We start from the raw sequence: 17,673 nt of genomic DNA on the forward strand, positions 1-17,673 counted from the left end.
GATTAATTCTACTCAGCCATTTGTAATAGCTTGTGCTTTCTCTTTTCTGTACAACAATACCAATTAGTGTTCAGTTTTCTACTGGGAATAGATGGAAACATGCAAACCAGCATGAGAGCACATGAAGAGTCACCTTCTTCCATAATGCAACACTTGAAATAGTTAAAAAGCTGACATTTGAGGAATATGATCACTTGCATCAAGGAGTTGTCTTCTCTTTTAAAGACAGCTATTCTTCTGTCATTTTTATTCTTTAATAGTTAATTAATTCTGTGTAATTGCAGGTTTTCTGCCCCCCCTCTTCCCCCCTCACCCTGCTGCAAGAGATCTAATCTGTTCAAGTAAAGATAATTGCCAGGCTCTCTAGCGAGGAAAGAAAGTTTCTCTCTCTCACCACTGTTGTGTGCCTCCAACTGTGAGGCGGAGTTGACAGCAACCTTGCATAGTGAACAGTAAAGCAGCCGTTTGGCCTTTTCTTCCTCTGTCTCTCCCGAGGAGCAGGCATTGCTGCTGGTGACTGTTGTAGGGAGCTTTTCGACTTTTGAGGTGACTTCAGTCGTCATCACATTGCTTTTCCGAATTTCAACTGTCGTGGTGGTTGATATTGCTGGTGCCTCCGTTGTGTTGTCTGCTTTAGAAAGAGGAAAAGAGGCTGTTGTCAGTCATGCACATCCACAAAAACACATACGCACACATGAACTCCTTTTTAATCCAATATGGAATTTATAACTTGCAATGGAAAGTGCCTTTAAATAAAAAAGAGAAATGTCCAGAGAAAGGAGTTCAAGGCAAGAGTAATGTTATGTCAACTTCATAATGAAAACTTATGGCCACATGCTCTTGTATTCTATGTTTACTTTAAAAAAACACTCCTGCCCTCAAGCCATATAGAGCTGCAACAGTACCTCCTCCCGAAACATTAACTGATTGTCTTTCTGAGAACAGGAGAAGAGAGAAATAATATTTCTGTATCTTTGTGCCCTCAGGGCAAGAGAGAACATTTTTTTAAAAAAAATGAAGACTTCTAGCTGCACATTGTAGGAAGATGGAAATGATGATTTCAGTCCAAACACTTTTTGCAACCCCAGGTATATAATTTCAGTGAAACACATTTTAAATGTAAATGTGCTTTTAAAATGTGTTTTTAAAAGTATTTTTATATTTTAAATGTGCTTCACTGAAATCATACACCTTGGATTATAAAAAGTGTTTATAAGACTTCATCTTATAAAGATTTTTTAAAGGGGCTTTATGATGAAGTCTTTATGTCAGGATGATTATACTTTGTTGTTAAGTTCTCAAATAATCTAAACTGTGAAGGGGTGCTTGAACGTTGTTTTACTTTTTACTTAATGACAATGAAATTGTTCTTTTAAGAGTCAGTCTTAAATCTCAGTCAGTTACCAGACATCAATTTAGGAAACAGTCCAGAAGACTAAAGAATATCATGCCACCTCTAAGAGGTCAGGTTAACACAATCCAAAAATGCCTGTCACACGAAGAAACCATTCAGATGTGCATTAAAGAGTGTTAAAACACAAACACACAGATCTTTGTATTTTGAATACAAAGAAAAAAATTAAAGATGAGACAATTCTTCACCACCAGCAGTGCTGCCCAAAGTTTCTGGGAATTACCAGGCACCAATTTAGGAAACAATCTGGAAGACTAAGGAGTATTATGCCACTTCTAAGAAAGAAAGAAAAATATCATAATGGAACAGGATGGTGACTGTTTTCAGGATGGTGAAAATATGCATTGAAATATATTCCTTTAAAACTGGAAATATGAGTAGGTTTCTTGTTAAGAGCAATGTACATTATTCACTAAAGGAAAGCCCCCTCTCATGCAAATCAGCCAAAAGTAGCCTGCTAAGCCAAATGTCACCTCCATCCAAGTCCCATGGCCTGCTTATTAACTTTCTGTTTCCGAGTATCAGGAACAGAACCTTGACTTTATACACAGCTGGTAGGTAGGATGCTTTCAGCCACAGCTTGTGTAAACTTGCACAAGTCAACTCAACTCATAAAGATTGTTCACAGAATCGAAAACAATTCTTAAATATTTCTGAGTGATGTTTATCATTTATCCTGAGTTTAATCCAAAAGTGCCGCATGAAAGCACAGATACTCATGCTTCAAAGTGCTCCACAGAACAGTATACAAATGGATCCCAAAGGGTCTTGTGCTGGGCTTTTCCTTGAGGTAATACAGCATAATGAGAAGGAACACTAGGGTTGGTTCAAATCCCTACTGTACCTCCTGGGAGATGGAACGTTTTAAAATATCCAGTGTGTGTATCTACTGCAGCTGCCAGACTACCTAAAATGTCAGCAAACCAGGGGCATTACAAGGGGGAAAAATTAGGAAAGTTAGTAAGAAAACAAGACGGAGGGAGGTAAGAAACGTTATTTACTATACAAGCCAGAATTGTTATAATTTTGCTATCTCCCTGAGTTATTTAAACCTATGCTGAATCACTTTGCCCATTTCTTTTCCCTTCCTTATACTAGCTGGGCCACCAAGCAAGGCTCAGCCTCTAACACAAAAGGAAGCCAAAATGTAACGAGAACCTTTTGAATCTGTAGAATGAAATCCTCTTTCATTGGGAAGGATATGAAAAAAGCCATAACTGTTTGGGGCTTTTAAAATTAGCTTCAAGAAAGGCCTTCAGAAACATACTCTAGGAAATATTCTACTACCAGAACAATGGAATAGATCCCTGTGTTTCTCTGGTAAGATCTAGGAGTATATTCAGTTTCTTGGTCTTTTCTTCATTCTGTGATCCTCCTTTTGGAATGTTTAGTCCTACCACTTCAACATCATTAAAGTGTAAGTTATCTTCCCATGCAGGGACACAATAAGCTGTAAGAACCCTAGATATTACACTTGCAGTATAATTAGAGTAGTCAGTCATGCTCTCTGGGGAAAAGCTGTGAAGTGAAGGAAAAGCAGGGTGAATAGACCATTTACTCCACTCTTAGAAACCCCTCCTGCCCTTTCTCATCCTTGTATTCTTAATTAACTAGTTTGGTTAACACAATCCAACAGTTAAGAACATGTACCATGTAAGAAACCATTGAGATGAGTGTACAGTAAAGAGCATTAAAACACAAACACACAAATCTTTGTATTTTGACTTACAAAGTGCAGGAAAAAATTAAAGATAAGACAAATCGTCAACACCAGCAGTGCTGCCCAAGATTTCTGGGAATTCGAAGCCAACACCACCTGGGTTACTCAAGGTTGGGAACCACTGTCATATAAGGACCCAACCTTTAATCTTGGGTTTTGGCCATGTAAACTCATGGGAACAAATAGCCATAAAAATTAAAATTATTAGCAATCTCACCAAAACATAAGTTTCAGTGAGACTGCTAATAATCTGCTCTATTGTTTTTAATTTAAGGAGTTTCAGTGAGATTGCTGTTCAATTCTATGTACAACTGTATTGGAGAAAACACATTGAACTTGATAGTTGGAAGTGTATAAGGCTGAATGTCATAATTAAGCATAACAGTTAAGCTTAGCTGGATCAGGTCATGATCTATAACAACAACTGCATAACATATTTGACCTGCCACATATGACCCAATCTTGGATTCTGACTAATTGTCTTTAAATGAGAGTACAGGACACATCATTAGGTTATTTCATTTTAGCACTTCAAATCCTCTTAAGAGTGCTGGCCTATAATAAATAAATCCCACTGAAGTAATGGATAGTACAAAAAATACAAGACTGTGCTATTAATTCCATTAATTTGTATTTTTAAAATTCTGTCTAGTATGAGCAAAATGTTCCATGATTTTTCCTCTACAGAAAGCTAATAGAAATGAATAAGGGCTGCTTCAATATTAATGCAAATTGTACACCCCTCCCATTTTTTTCAGTAACTTTCTCAGGAGGGTTTTCAGGTACTTTGTGTCCAAAAATAATTGAAAAAATGTTTGTACTACATTTCAAAACTTCAGATTTACTGTGTTCCGCTTTTATATGACAAATTTAAGTACAGTGGTGCCCCACTTGACAATGACCCCACTTGATGATGAAATCACTCAACAATGAGTTTTTTGCGATCGCTATAGTGATCGCAAAACAATGGTTTCAATGGGGTTTTTTTGTTTCACAATGATTTGGACCTTGCTTCGTGAACCGATTGTTCACTAGACGACGATTAAAAACAGCTGATCGGCAGTTCGCAAAATGGCTCCCCACTGTTTTCCGGACCTATTTTCTCTACACAGGCATCGCAAAATGGCCACCCTATGGAGGATCTTCACTGGATGAGCAGGTATTTCCCCCATTGGAATGCATTGACCAGTTTTCAATGCATTCCAATGGGTTTTTTTTCGCTTGACGACGATTTTGCTGTACAGCGATTTCGCTGGAACACATTATCATTGTCAAGCAGGGCACCACTGTACTGTGAATGTATCCATGCTATAGATGTCAAACAAATAATTTTATCTGAGACATCATCATGGTTAACTGATTAAATATAAATAAATTTTCATATCAGTAAAGTCAAAGTATATGTGACCTTTTTAGGAAAATGAAGGAAGTGAGGTACTCTTTAAGAAATACTATTACTCCCCTCCCCCCAGGAAAGGTATATATTTTCCCCTTCAAATCCAAGTTTGCAGTTCTAGGGGCACAAAAAGACATTTTAAAAAATAAGATAAAAATTTGCTTTTTACTAGATTAAATTTGCCCCATATTATTTTTTAAAAAAACACGTTTTTGATTGCCAAACCAATTAAATAAATTAAACTGAAAGCTCAACAGGTGCACTATATACATACAGACATTACTCACCCTTTATTAAATCATTTTGAAAATACTTTTCTTTTAGAGGAGCCAAAGTCAAGAAGTAAAGAAATATGTTCAGAATAATGTTTTGACTGAGAAAAACTTGCCAGATGCTACACCATTAAAGTCCTCTTGCTCCTGCCAGATCACATGTTTATATACAAAAGGGCTCCAAAATTCTACTCATATAAAATCTACACTTCAATAAAAACTTTCAGAACCTCTTCCTATTACGAAAGATAAAATCATGATTGGCACGTCAAGAATAGAAAGTCATCAAACTCAGTTTGAATTTAGCAACCAGAAGGTTAAGGACCGAAATACGCATTAAAATTTGTGTTCAGCTAGAAAATAACTGAATTCCTATTTTCCTCTTTACAGTATATGAAACCACCTTTCTTGGTTACTGATTCTTACACCATCAATACAAAGAAACCACCTTTCTTGGTTGCTGATTCAATGTCTTCAAATATATATGTATCTGAAACTGAAGCACACATCCATAACTTACTTATGTTTTGCTGTCTTATATCTGAACCTTCAGAGAAAATACAAGATCATCTGTCAGGAAGGCTCACAGAGAAAGCAGAAAAGACCACAAAACTTCGAAAGCTCTCCAGTTCAGCACTTTAATCTGAGAGCCGAGGTGAAACTAGGGGTGTGGCCTACCTATCTATTTTAAAGACCAGGCCCTGCCTATCTAATTGTTATTTTCCCTTGGTCTTGTTAATCATTCAGTTGTGTTAGAAAACTACAAATATCTGAAGACATATATTCAGAAAACTAAAATATTCTTGACCCCGTTTTTACAAATAGAGTATTTCTTGATCATGTTATGCTGTATATAGACTGGCTGAAATCTTGTAGGAAGTCATAACTAGAGTCAGCCCATTGAATCGATGGGGATTTGGAAATTCCATTGTTTCAGAGGCCCTAATCTAATTGTGACTTACTATTGTAAGCAACAGAATTCCAGCAAGTGTCTAACCTTGACTAGTTTAGGTATAGTGTATATGTACAATGTGTAGCCTGTGAATACAGTGGACCCTCGACTTACAGACGGCTCAACTTACGGACTTTTCGAGTTACAGATTTCTCTGGCCACAAAATTTAGATTCGACTTGCATCCGGAGAATCGACCTACAGACCAGAAAAAAACCAAAATGAAACAAAAACGGAAAAAAATGGCCAGTTATGGGATTAGTCTGTTTTCAATGCATTGTATGTCAATGGAGACTCGACCTACAGACTTTTTGACCTGCAGCCACTGTTCCAATATGGATTAATTCCGTAAGTAGAGGGTCCACTGTAACAGCATGTGTTGAGTTATTGGCTCAGTATTTTTAGTTCTTCCTGTGTATCTGCAGTACACTGTACAAGTCTGGGTTATGGTAAACTGAAAATGATAGATTTGTAGCATCAGTGACAGTCCACCTTCTCTCTCTCTCTCTCTCTCTTTTAGCAAGTTTCAGTATTACAACTGCCAGCTACCATTTTTCCACGAAAATAAGATAGTGTCTTATATTAATTTTTGCTCCAAAAAAACTGCATTAGGGCTTATTTTCAGGTGATATTTTATTTTTTTCATGTACAGCAATCTACATTTTTTCAAATACTGCCATGTAATCTTCTGGTTGCTGCACAATGGTGGTAGGCAGGGTTTCACTTAATTAGGGCTTATTTTTGGAGTAGGGCTTATATTACAAGCATCCTGAAAAATCATAGTAGGACTTATTTATAGGTCTTATTTTCAGGGAAACAGGGTACATGATCTTAGAGCCATTGATGCCACTTCTGTTTGGTAGTTGATCCTGAGGTACATCTGCTCCATTAATTCGAGTAAGCAGGCACACATCATAAGAATCTTTCAGATATCTGCCTTCCATTTAGCTGCCTTGTGCTTTCTGGCAGGCTGTAATATGTCTTACTGGTATCACCTGGTTTTGCCTGCTATGGAGAACAACAAACATATTCTACACTTTCAAAAATATGAACAGATGAATGAAGAGCCTGGTGTAGGGATCAGAATCTTGTCGTACCTTCATCTCAGAGAGAAATTAAGAAAACAAAATCTTGCAGTGAGATCTCTCTGCATAAGATTTTTCAGAAAATATTCTCATGAGATTTTTTTCCTGTAATTGCTGTGCTTTGTGAGTTTGCAGAATACGGAAGCATGCAAACCTTTCTTCTGTGTAAGACTCCAGGTTCATATTTGATGCGGAATGGGGCATCACCCTATGCAAAACAGCTTGGGGAAGGGCATAGGTTTTCTGTTATAAAACATTAAAAATAAGATACTTTTACTGAGTCTGAAACATCCTTGATATAGCAATAAGCATCTATGAAACAGACACTTGCTCCAGTAATGCTACAAAATCCTACCAAAATGAGGCTGCTGGAATCAGCAAGGGCAGCTGCAGAGCAGCATATGTGCTGACAAAGGTGCTTCTGGAAATTTACCTTCTCCTGCTTCAGTACAAAATTCCATCTGGGAACCCAATTCACAAAATGCTGGTGCCTTCCCCCATCCCTAGAGACCAAATTGCTAACATGCGCTAGATTATGGAGAAAGCCAGAGAGTTCCAGAAAAAAACTGACTTCTGCTTCATTGACTAGGCAAAAGGCTTTGACTGTGCAGACCACAACAAACTATGGCAAGTTCTTAAAGAAATGGGAGTGCCTCACCACCTTATCCATCTCCTGAGAAATCTATTATGTGGGACAGGAAGCAACAGTTAGATATGGAACAACTAATTGGTTCAAAATTGGGAAAGGAGTACGACAAGGCTGTATATTGTCTCCCTGCTTATTTAACTTATATGCAGAATGCATTATGCGAAAGGCTGGACTGGAGGAATCTCAAACCGGAATTAAGATTGCCGGAAGAAATATCAATGTAGTGAACAGCCCTGCCCTCACCTGTTCGTCACAGCTGAGCAGGGAAGAAGGAGCCAATGAGTGGACGGAAGGCGGTGCCAAGGGGGGAGGGGTTTGGATATAAAGGCTGGTGTATGGGGTATGGAGGTTTTTCAGTGAGTGAGTTAGAGAGATTCAGGGAGTGAGTGAGAGAGTTTCTGTGAGTGAGAGAGATTCTGGTAGTGAGAGACTGTGTGAAACTTAAGAGTGAACTAAGGGTGATTGAGAGATCTGTGAGAACTCTGAATGGTACAGAGAGTGGATAGAGCTTTAAAGTAGTACTGATTCAGTTTCAAGTGATTAGCAGCCTGTGATTTACCTTCTGTATATTAATCAGATGTTACCCTCCCTGATCAAATAAATAAGTTAAGTTTCAAAAGTACACATGTCTCCTTGAGTGAATGGTATTGAGACAGCAATACTTGGTGGCAGTGAAGAAGGAAGAAGAGCGAGAACCTCATGAAGGCCTGGGGAATAGGGGCTTCAGAGGAGACTGCCACAATCAACAACCTCAGATATGCAGCTGATACCACTCTGATGGCAGAAAGTGAGGAGGACTTAAAGAACCTCTTAATGAGGGTGAAAGAGGAGTGCAAGAAATGGTCTGAAGCTCAACATCAAAAAAACTAAGATAATGGCCACTGGTCCTATCACATCCTGGGAAATAGAAGGGGAACATATGGAGGCATTGACAGATTTTACTTTCTTGGGCTCCATGATCACTGCAGATGGTGACAGCAGCCACAAAATTAAAAGACTCCTGCTTCTTGGGAGGAAAGTAATGACAAACCTAGACACCATCTTGAAAAGCAGAGACATCACCTTGCTGACAAAGGTCGGCATAGTCAAAGCTATGGTTTTTCCTCTAGCGATGTGTGGAAGTGAGATTTGGACCATAAAGGAGGCTGACTGCTGAAGAATTGATGCTTTTGAATTGTGGTGCTGGAGGAGACTCTTGAGAGTCCCCTGGACTGCAAGGAGAACAAACCTATCCATTTTGAAGGAAATCAACCCTGAGTGCTTACTGGAAGGACAGATCCTGAAGCTGAGGCTGCAATACTTTGGCCATCTCATGAGAAGACTCCCTGGAAAGGACCCTGATGTTGGGAAAATCTGAAGGCAAGACGAGAAGGGGACAACAGCAGATGAGATGGTTGGACAGTGTCATCGAAGCGACCAACATGAATTTGACCAAACTCCAGGAGGCAGTGGAAGACAGGATGGCCTGGCGTGCTCTGGTCCATGGGTTCATGAAGAGTCGGACACAACTTAATGACTAAACAAGAACAAAGCCTCCAACTCTGCTCATCCTTACTGCGTGCCCCTTATGGAGAGTTGCCGTCATCTCAATTGCCTATTAATATGAACAAGCAGCCCAGTATAGGATAAAACATTGAAAGCGGGCAGAGATTTCCAAAGTCTGTCAATTTCATTTTGATGATCTTAGATGTGCAATCAGCATTTGTTCACAATGTGTCATTCCAGTCCTTGAAGGAATACTGCAGTGACTCATAGGTCTGGAAGTACAGCAGGAAAACATTCAGAGCACATGCAAAATAAATTGTTTTCTGGTGATGTGGGTAAGCTGTGTTGTGCTATTTTCATTCTAATGGCCTTTCATTCTAATTATCTATCCTTGCAAGTGGCTATGCTTTGCTCTGGCACTGCCACAACCACTAATACCTTAAGGAATGGGAATGGCAGCATCCAATAAAGGGGAATACTTAGAATTCATAACACTTCTCTTTGTGTTCTTAATCTTAATATAAACAGAGTGCTTAAGAAGTCTATAAAAGAGAAAACCTTGAATGAAGTGGCAAACATAAATTCAAAAGTTTGTTTTCATAAATCCAAGATGGAATGTACATAAATAGCATCTGTGAGTATGTTTTTTTTCTTTTAAAAGCACAAACAATCTACTAAAGTGGAGCCTACAAGTGAATTATTTAAAGGATTTAAGCTCATCTCATTAATGTTATAACTGAAATATGCTTTTCTGAATTTTCATTAGGCAATGGACAAAAATTCTGTCTGCAGTTTTGCAAGTTGAGTCTGCCTCCACATAAATCAGACATAACCTGGAGTTCAGAGTAGTGGAATCCAGTGTGCCAAAAGACTTTGGGCCAACCCTGTGAAGCTAGGACCTGGCTCACAGTGGACTCAACATTCCACAACACCTCACTGCAAGCCCATCAGTCCATGTCTCCTCACTAAATCATCCTGCAGTGACAGAAACAAAAAGGATCAGAACTAGGGTGGCCACTTACATCTCACCAGAGGCCATGGATTTGCAGGGAACAGTGTATATTAATGGATAGGAATACACACACAATTAAAAATGATTCTTTTAATTTAAAAAGAATTATAGTATATAATTATTATATTATATATTATATAGAGCTCCAGAAAAATATCTACTTCTGTTTCATTGACTACGCAAAAGCCTTTGACTGTGTGGACCACAGCAAACTATTGCAAGTCCTTAAAGAAATGGGAGTACCTGTCCACCTTATCTATCTCCTAAGAAACCTATATGTGGGACAGGAAGCAACAGTTAGAACTGGATATGAAACAACTGATTGGTTCAAAATTGGGAAAGGAGTACGACAAGGCTGTATGTTGTCCCCCAGTTTATTTAACTTATATGCAGAATACATCATGCAGAAGGCTGGACTGGAAGAAACCCAAGACAGAATTAAGATTGCCGGAAGAAATATCAAAAATCTCAGATATGCAGATGATACCACTCTGATGGCAGAAAGTGAGGAGGAACTAAAGAACCTTGTAATGAGGGTGAGAGTGCAAAAAATGGCCTGAAACTCAACATCAAAAAAACTAAGATGATGGCTACTGGTCCCATCACCTCCTGGGAATTTGAAGGGGAAGATACGGAGGCAGTGACAGATTTTACTTTCTTGGGCTCCATGATTACTGCAGATGGAGACAGCAGCCACGAAATTAAAAGACACCTGCTTCTTGGGAGGAAAGCAATGACAAACCCTGACAGCATCTTAAAAAGCAGAGACATCACCTTGCCAACAAAAGTCCAAATAGTCAAAGCTATGGTTTTTCCTGGCGTGAAGTATGGAAGTGAGAGCTGGACCATAAAGAAAGCAGACCGCCGAAGAATTGATGCCTTTGAATTGTGGTGCTGGAGGAGGCTCTTGAGAGTCCCCTGGACTGCAAGGAGAACAAACCAATCAATCCTAAAGGAAATCAACCGTGAGTGCTCACTGGAAGGACAGATCCTGAAGCTGAGGCTCCAGTACTTTGGCCATCTCATGAGAAGAGAAGACTCCTTGGAAAAGACCTTGATATTAGGAAAGTGTGACGGCAAGAGGAGAAGGGGACGACAGAGGATGAGATGGCTGGACAGTGTCTGCGAAGCAACCAACATGAAATTGACACAACTACAGGAGGCAATGGAAGATAGGAGGGCCTGGCGTGCTCTGGTCCATGGGGTCATGAAGAGTCGGACACGACTAAACAACGACGACGATAGTACTGCACATCTCACCTGAAAGGAGAAGACTGTGATCTGGCATCTTACATGCCTGATGAATGTGCTGTCAAAGATGGCTGTGCGGACTGCCATGATGAGCATTTGCCCTTCCAAATTTATCACTAAACTGCTGCAAAGGAAACTTTAAGTGATGTAGGGTGCTGTTGTTGTTTAATACTTCCTGGCTCAGAATCAACTGTTCCCATTGCTGCTGGGTCTTGGACATTAAAGCTGAGGTATCCAGCATCAGCAGCCTTGCTTGCTACCAGTTTTTCTCTTTCTTTCACAAGGTAAGCTTGGGAAAGGAAAAACTAATGATGGCAGAGGGCTGCTGACAGTGGAGAGCTGGCAGGCAGCTGCCCTGATGCCATTGTAAAATGAGGCAGTAGAAGTCATCCATCATGAGCTGCCACTGCGTCCACCACCCTGACCTCACTCATCATTGCTAGCAGCCTAGTGCAACATGTTTTGGGGGAACAGCAGGAATGGCTTACTTCAGTATCAGCTGCATACCAAATCACTGGAAAGGACAGTGACATAAAATGTCTGGAAAGCAGTAAACAGGAAAACACATTTTCAGTTGTTTTTAGAAGGAAGATATGGCCTGTGGCAAAATAATGAAAACACGCAGTACTGTTTTTTAAAAACCACCTCTACTCATTTTCCTTATTTAAAAATGCCGAGCATGTTAATATATAAGAGAAGAAACTCATGTTTTAAGAGCAATATCTCAGTAGTAGCTTTAGACATACATTTTAGAATAATTAGCATAATTATATTAGAATAATATAAAACTTCCTGTTTTTATATATATAAACTTCCTGTCCCCCCCCCCTTTTTCCATTGGGAATACTGTATCTCATGATTGGTGTTGCTAATTATTCTAAAATGTATGTCTAAAATATATATTGGGCCTAATACTTTTCTCCACACATTCTGGAACTTCCAGTGCCACTAAAAAATCTGTTATGAAGACCTCAAGGCCCCTCTAAAACAGTGGTTCCCAGCCTTGGATCCCCAGATGTTCTTGGACTACAACTCCCAGAAAACTTGACCAGCACAGCTAGTGGTGAAAGCTTCTGAGAGTTTTAATCCAAGAATATATGTAAACCATTGCTCTAGAAAAATGTAGAGGACAGCAGATAAGCTGAAAGGAGAGCAGAAATTAACAAAAATTGCCTGCCCACTATGCTGCCAGTAGTAGTTGCCACCAAATTTCAATCCCTCTAAAAATAAAAGTGTGATATATGGAAGGAATCTGTGGATATGATTACCTGTTATATAGATAAGACTACCACAGGTGAATGAAGAGCCACAGTACAAAGCTCTCAAAACAAGAATAAAAAATCAGATGGTTTAAGCTAAGGGTGACAATTTTGGCGCCATGTCAAAACCTTCCTGTTCCAGAAGGCTTTTAATTGAAATAACATGAACTGTGGGTCCTGATGGCAATTTTAATTGTATTTTAATCATTTTATCTTTTATTGCATTTTAATTGAATTTTAATTGTTATTAGCCATCCAGAGACCTTTGGGTAGAGTGGGCAGCATATAAGTTAAATAAATAAATAATAAATAATAAATAAATTTATTTTATTTTGTTGCAGAAAAGACCAACATTCATAAATGTCTTCATAAATTTTATGGAATGAACTCTTTTTGGAAGAAAAAAATGAATGCAAGTCACGTCAGTCTGACATCTTTGAAAGTCTAATCAAGCGTTTGAATCCCTATGTATTCAAATATATTTGTGGTGCAGAATTACAGTTGGTGCCTCCTCTTTTTTGTGATAGGCTCTTGATCTTTAACAAATATAAAGCACACACAAGTGTGGTCTTCTCCATGCTAGACACAACTATATATAATGAATTTGGATAGTGCAAATGGTTGAAAATTAAGCATCAGTTCATTTTAGGAGAGTTTACTACAATTGGAAAGGGGAAAAGGTCTAATAGTTTAAGTGATAGTAACACATTTCCCCGTCTCTAATGTTCACTACGCTGTCCAGATATCTCAGTGGTTTAGCTATCTAGCTGTGTAGTCCGAGGTCGGGAGATTGATTCTCCACGGTCTCTCCTGCAAGTGGAGCCAGCCTATGTGGCCATGTGCACAGTCCAATGGAGTCCCCAGAAGAAGGGAACGGTAAACCACTTCTGGGTATTTTCTACCTGGACAACCCTGAAAACATTCTCTCTAAATCAGAATTGTTATTCATTATTAACATTTGCTACAGATTTTGTCCCATTTATCCAATTGTTGCATGGTAGGAAATGGAAGAAGAAAAAGACACTTATTCACTTAATCTAAAGTGTTTGAAAGGAAGTTGAGGGTGGAGAAGAAAAAACAGATTTTGTCTACAATCTCCATTTCAAGGTCTGGGGTTTTCCAATTAAACCTGATCTGACTCTGTCCTGAAGTGGCTTGTATTTATTAATTAGTAAGTCACAGTCTTGTAATGAAAGCTGCATTCTGTTCAAACCATCAGTCTCTCTAGTTCAACACACAGTTCATCAATCCTGAAAGAAATTAAGCACATAAATAGGATGCCCGCATTGTTACTGAACAAAACTGGCAGAAACGGCATCAGGAGGTGAAAAGCTGGTGGGAAAGAGCAAGGCACGAAAGTCTGAGGCAATTTCTGAATTTGGGGGCTTTTTTTCAAAGTGTTGTTTAACGGAAGATAAGTGCAAAAGAGTGAGGAGAGGGAGAGGAGAAGCAATTTATTCTTGATCTATTTTAAGTAACCTTGGTTTTGACTAGATTTGGAAGCTGTCCTTTCAAGAGTATAATATAGATTTCTCCTCAGCCAGGCAGAAATAGAAACTGCTTTCAGTAGCTGTGAATGAAAGTTCTCTACTCAAGGATCTTGGGGGAAAAGCGTAGCTGGCAAAAGCGGCTGCTTTTTCCATTTAATTAATGAGTCTTATATAGAGAAGGAAAATTCAGTTTTAAAATCGGGACAAAGGACAACGATTTGAGTTTCAAAAGTAGAGTGTAAGCAATCAAGAGCAGAGAGGATTGTACTTTCATCCCAGCTGCAATACATTTTCAATTTGGACACTAACGTCAAGGTTAAGCACAGGGTTAAGTGCCAGGTTGAGATCTGGTAGCAGACGTTATTCCAGAGGTTACAGTGTAAGATTAATCATGTAAAATTTGCTTTTTAAGGAGAAAACTACAAACCACTCAATAGGGTTTTGACCATATATAAAAACAATAGCATGCACCTTTAGAATGTCCTTTTCCAGCTGTAACTTGGAATGCTGATGCCTGTAGATAGCCTCTGTTGTCACTTATATGTGTGTTAAACTTAGAAAAAGAGGGCTCGATGTTTCTGCTCTAGCTGTTACTTCCTACTAGATTTCAGGCATTGTTTGGATCGTGGCAGGATAATTTTATTATACAAGTTGTTTGCTCTTAAATCTCCCATATTTAGTTCTTGAAGATAAGGGTACAGACTGGGCAGGGGCAAGTGCCATTAATTTTGCAACTGAGGCAAGTAACAGGAGCAGCACAAACCCAATCAAACAAAATCACTAGCGTCTTTTGAAGGTTTTATATCATCAGTAGTAGCTTTTTAACTGGCAAAGACCAATAGTAGCTATGTAATTGGAAGAGCCTCATGGCGCAGTGGTTAAAACGCTGTACTGCAGCTAAAACTGTGCTCACGACCTGGGGTTCAAATCCCAGGTAGCCGGCTCAAGGTTGACTCAGCCTTCCATCCTTCCGAGGTCGGTAAAATGAGTACCCAGCTTGCTGGGGGGGCAATGTGTAGCCTTTATAATTAAAATTGTAAACCGCCCAGAGAGTGCTTGTAGCGCTATGGGGCGGTATATAAGTCCAATAAATAAATAAATAAATAAATAAATAATTGACAAGACCTAACAAAACTCAAACTACACACAGTTATGAGAAAAAGAAAGTGCAGGTGAACAACAACACATGACATATTGCACTGTGTCATGATTTATTTTACAAAAATAAAGCCAAAATGGCGAAGCCATGTGTAAAAAACTAAGTATGCCTTATAATTCAATAGCTTTTAGAACCAACTTTAGCAGCAATAACTTATTTTCTGCATAACTTTATCAGTCTCTTACATTATTGTGGAGGAATTTTGGCTCACTCTTCTTTACAACATTGCATCAGTTAATTGAGGTTTGCAGGCATTTATTTATGCACAGCTCTTTTAAGGTCCTGACACAGCGTTTCATTCGGGTTGAGGTCTGGACTTTGACTGGGCCATTGCAACACCTTGATTCTTTTCTTTTTCAGCCATTCTGTTATAGATCTGCTGATGTGCTTGCCATCATTGTCCTGTTGCATGACCCAATTTTGGCCAAGCTTTAGCCATCAGGCAGATGGCCTCACATTTGACTCTAGAATACTTTGAGGAGTTCATGGTCAACTCAATGATTACAAGGTGCCCAGGTCCTGTGGCTGCAAAAAAAAAATAAATACCCAAATCATTGCCCCTCCACCACCATGCTTGACAGTTGGTTCGAGGTGTTTGTGCTGATATGCTGTGTTTAGTTTTTGCCAAACGTGGTGCTGTGCATTATGGCCAAACATCTCCACTTTGGTCTCATCTGTCCAAAGAACATTGCTCCAGAAGTCTTGTGGTTTGTCGAGATGCAACGTGGCAACTCTAAGCCATGCTGCCATGTTCCTTTTAGAGAGAAGAGGCTTTCTCCTGGCAACCATTCCAAACAAACCAAATTTGTTCAATCTTTTTCTAATTTTACTGTCACAAACTTTAACATTTAACAAGTTAACTGAAGCCTGTAGAATCTGAGATGTAACACTTGGGTTTTTTGCAATCTCTCTGAGCACTGGACAGTCTGGCCTTGGGTGAATTTGCTTGGATGTCCACTCCTGGAAAGATTAAAAACTGTCTTGAATGTTTTCCACTTGTGAATAATTTTCCTCACTATAGAATGATGGACTTCAAATTGTTCGGAAATGGCTTTATATCCCTTCCCAGATTGATGGGTAGCAACAATTGCTTCTCTATGATTGCTGATGTGTTTCATCCTTGGCATTGTGTTAACACACACACGAATGTTCCAGACCAGCAAACTGCTAAAACCTCAGCTTTTATAGAGGTGGTTACATTCACTGATGATCAATTACTTAAGGGCATTTGTTTAGCAGCATCTGGCTGCTACTTAATGTCTTAATTCCTATGGATGTAGTAAAGGTGTACTTAGTTATTCACACATGGCTTCACTATTTTTGCTTTATTTTTGTAAAATAAATAATGACATGCTGTGATATCTTATGTTTTGTTGTTTCTCTGGATTTGTATTTACGTAATTTTCGACCTGCTAAGGACCAGATGATTTTAATTTTGTTTTGATACGTTAAACCGTAGAATTGAAAGAGGGCGCATTTTCTTTTTTTCCATGATGATCTGACCATTTCATGTCATATACTAATTTAAATAAAAATAATATTGTAAGTCCCACTGCCACCACCCCTGGAAGGATCAGCAGGTGGCCCCTCCTCCATGCCCATATCTATCAACTTTACACAGTCCAGCTTAAGCTCAAAAGGGTTTATTGGAACTAGGGAAGGAGAAACAACAACTTCAGGAGTTTGTGCCAGTCTTGTTACCCACCTCAGGTATGAAGTTAATGGCATTGCCCTGCCCAGTCTCTCCTCTTTCTGAGCCCTGAGTTAACTTCACTGGGTCTCAAAGGTCTCTAATGTCCTTTCACATAGGTTTCCAAGGGGGGCTGAAGGTAGGAGCTCTGAGAAGCAATGGCTTGCAAGCCCACAGGGAGGACAAGGCTCAGGGCTTGGTAGTGTCTGGTGTTGTGGGGGCTGGTATTCCTGCTGTAGGTGCCACTGATGTTCCTTCTGCCTTTTTGGCCTTGAGCATTGTCTCTGGTTAGGTGTGGAGCCCACTTGGCCCTGCACAGGCTGATGAGGTGGCCATGGCATAATGGCTGGGTGTGGCTATGTGGACCCTGTTCCTTGGGTGAATGGCCTTGCCCACAGGACATACAGAGCTCCAAAAGGACCCTGGTCCAGGGATTATAGATGTAATACAAGTCACCTTTGGCTCTAACTCTTGACCTCCTCTTGGGCATCCCTCTGAAGCCCTTTTCATCATCCTGGTCTGAGTCCTCTCCATCCATATCTTAGGTTCCTCCATCCTCCTCTTCAGCAATCTCTTTCTCCAGTCTCCTCCAGGGTTTTTGATAGGAAATCTGTTCCTCACATTTCTCCAGATGGCTTTTCTTAGCTTCAGCTTCCTCCCTCTCCTGGGTCTGGTGTTCAAGTCCCATAGACTCAGCATCAGCCAGCTTCTGGCATATGTGGGTTGGGGGCTGATGACCAGCTAGGGACACCAGTTGTGGCCCCCTCACAAGTACAAGTAGGGCTCCATCCTCCAACTAGGAAAAACATTTCTAATCTGATATGGAGACAAATTAGATCT

The 17,673-nt window shown here is 39.6% G+C and overlaps 1 protein-coding gene across 16 annotated transcripts in view; it reads right to left on the reverse strand.

Moving 5' to 3' along the window:
• Nucleotides 1-17,673, reverse strand: part of ZNF385D (zinc finger protein 385D) — a 528,097-nt gene that overhangs the window by 19,712 nt on the left and 490,712 nt on the right. For 11 of the 16 annotated variants that reach the window (XM_078377266.1, XM_078377271.1, XM_078377270.1 and 8 more), the window contains one exon: nucleotides 395-631. In XM_078377266.1, the coding sequence (XP_078233392.1) occupies nucleotides 395-631 (237 nt within the window). The remainder of the gene's footprint in view (nucleotides 1-394; nucleotides 632-17,673) is intronic. The other 5 variants (XM_073003387.2, XM_078377269.1, XM_078377267.1 and 2 more) reach the window with 1 other exon arrangement.

Source organism: Pogona vitticeps, chromosome 6 (assembly GCF_051106095.1).
Source record: "Pogona vitticeps strain Pit_001003342236 chromosome 6, PviZW2.1, whole genome shotgun sequence".
In the NCBI taxonomy this organism is placed as follows: domain Eukaryota; kingdom Metazoa; phylum Chordata; class Lepidosauria; order Squamata; family Agamidae; genus Pogona; species Pogona vitticeps.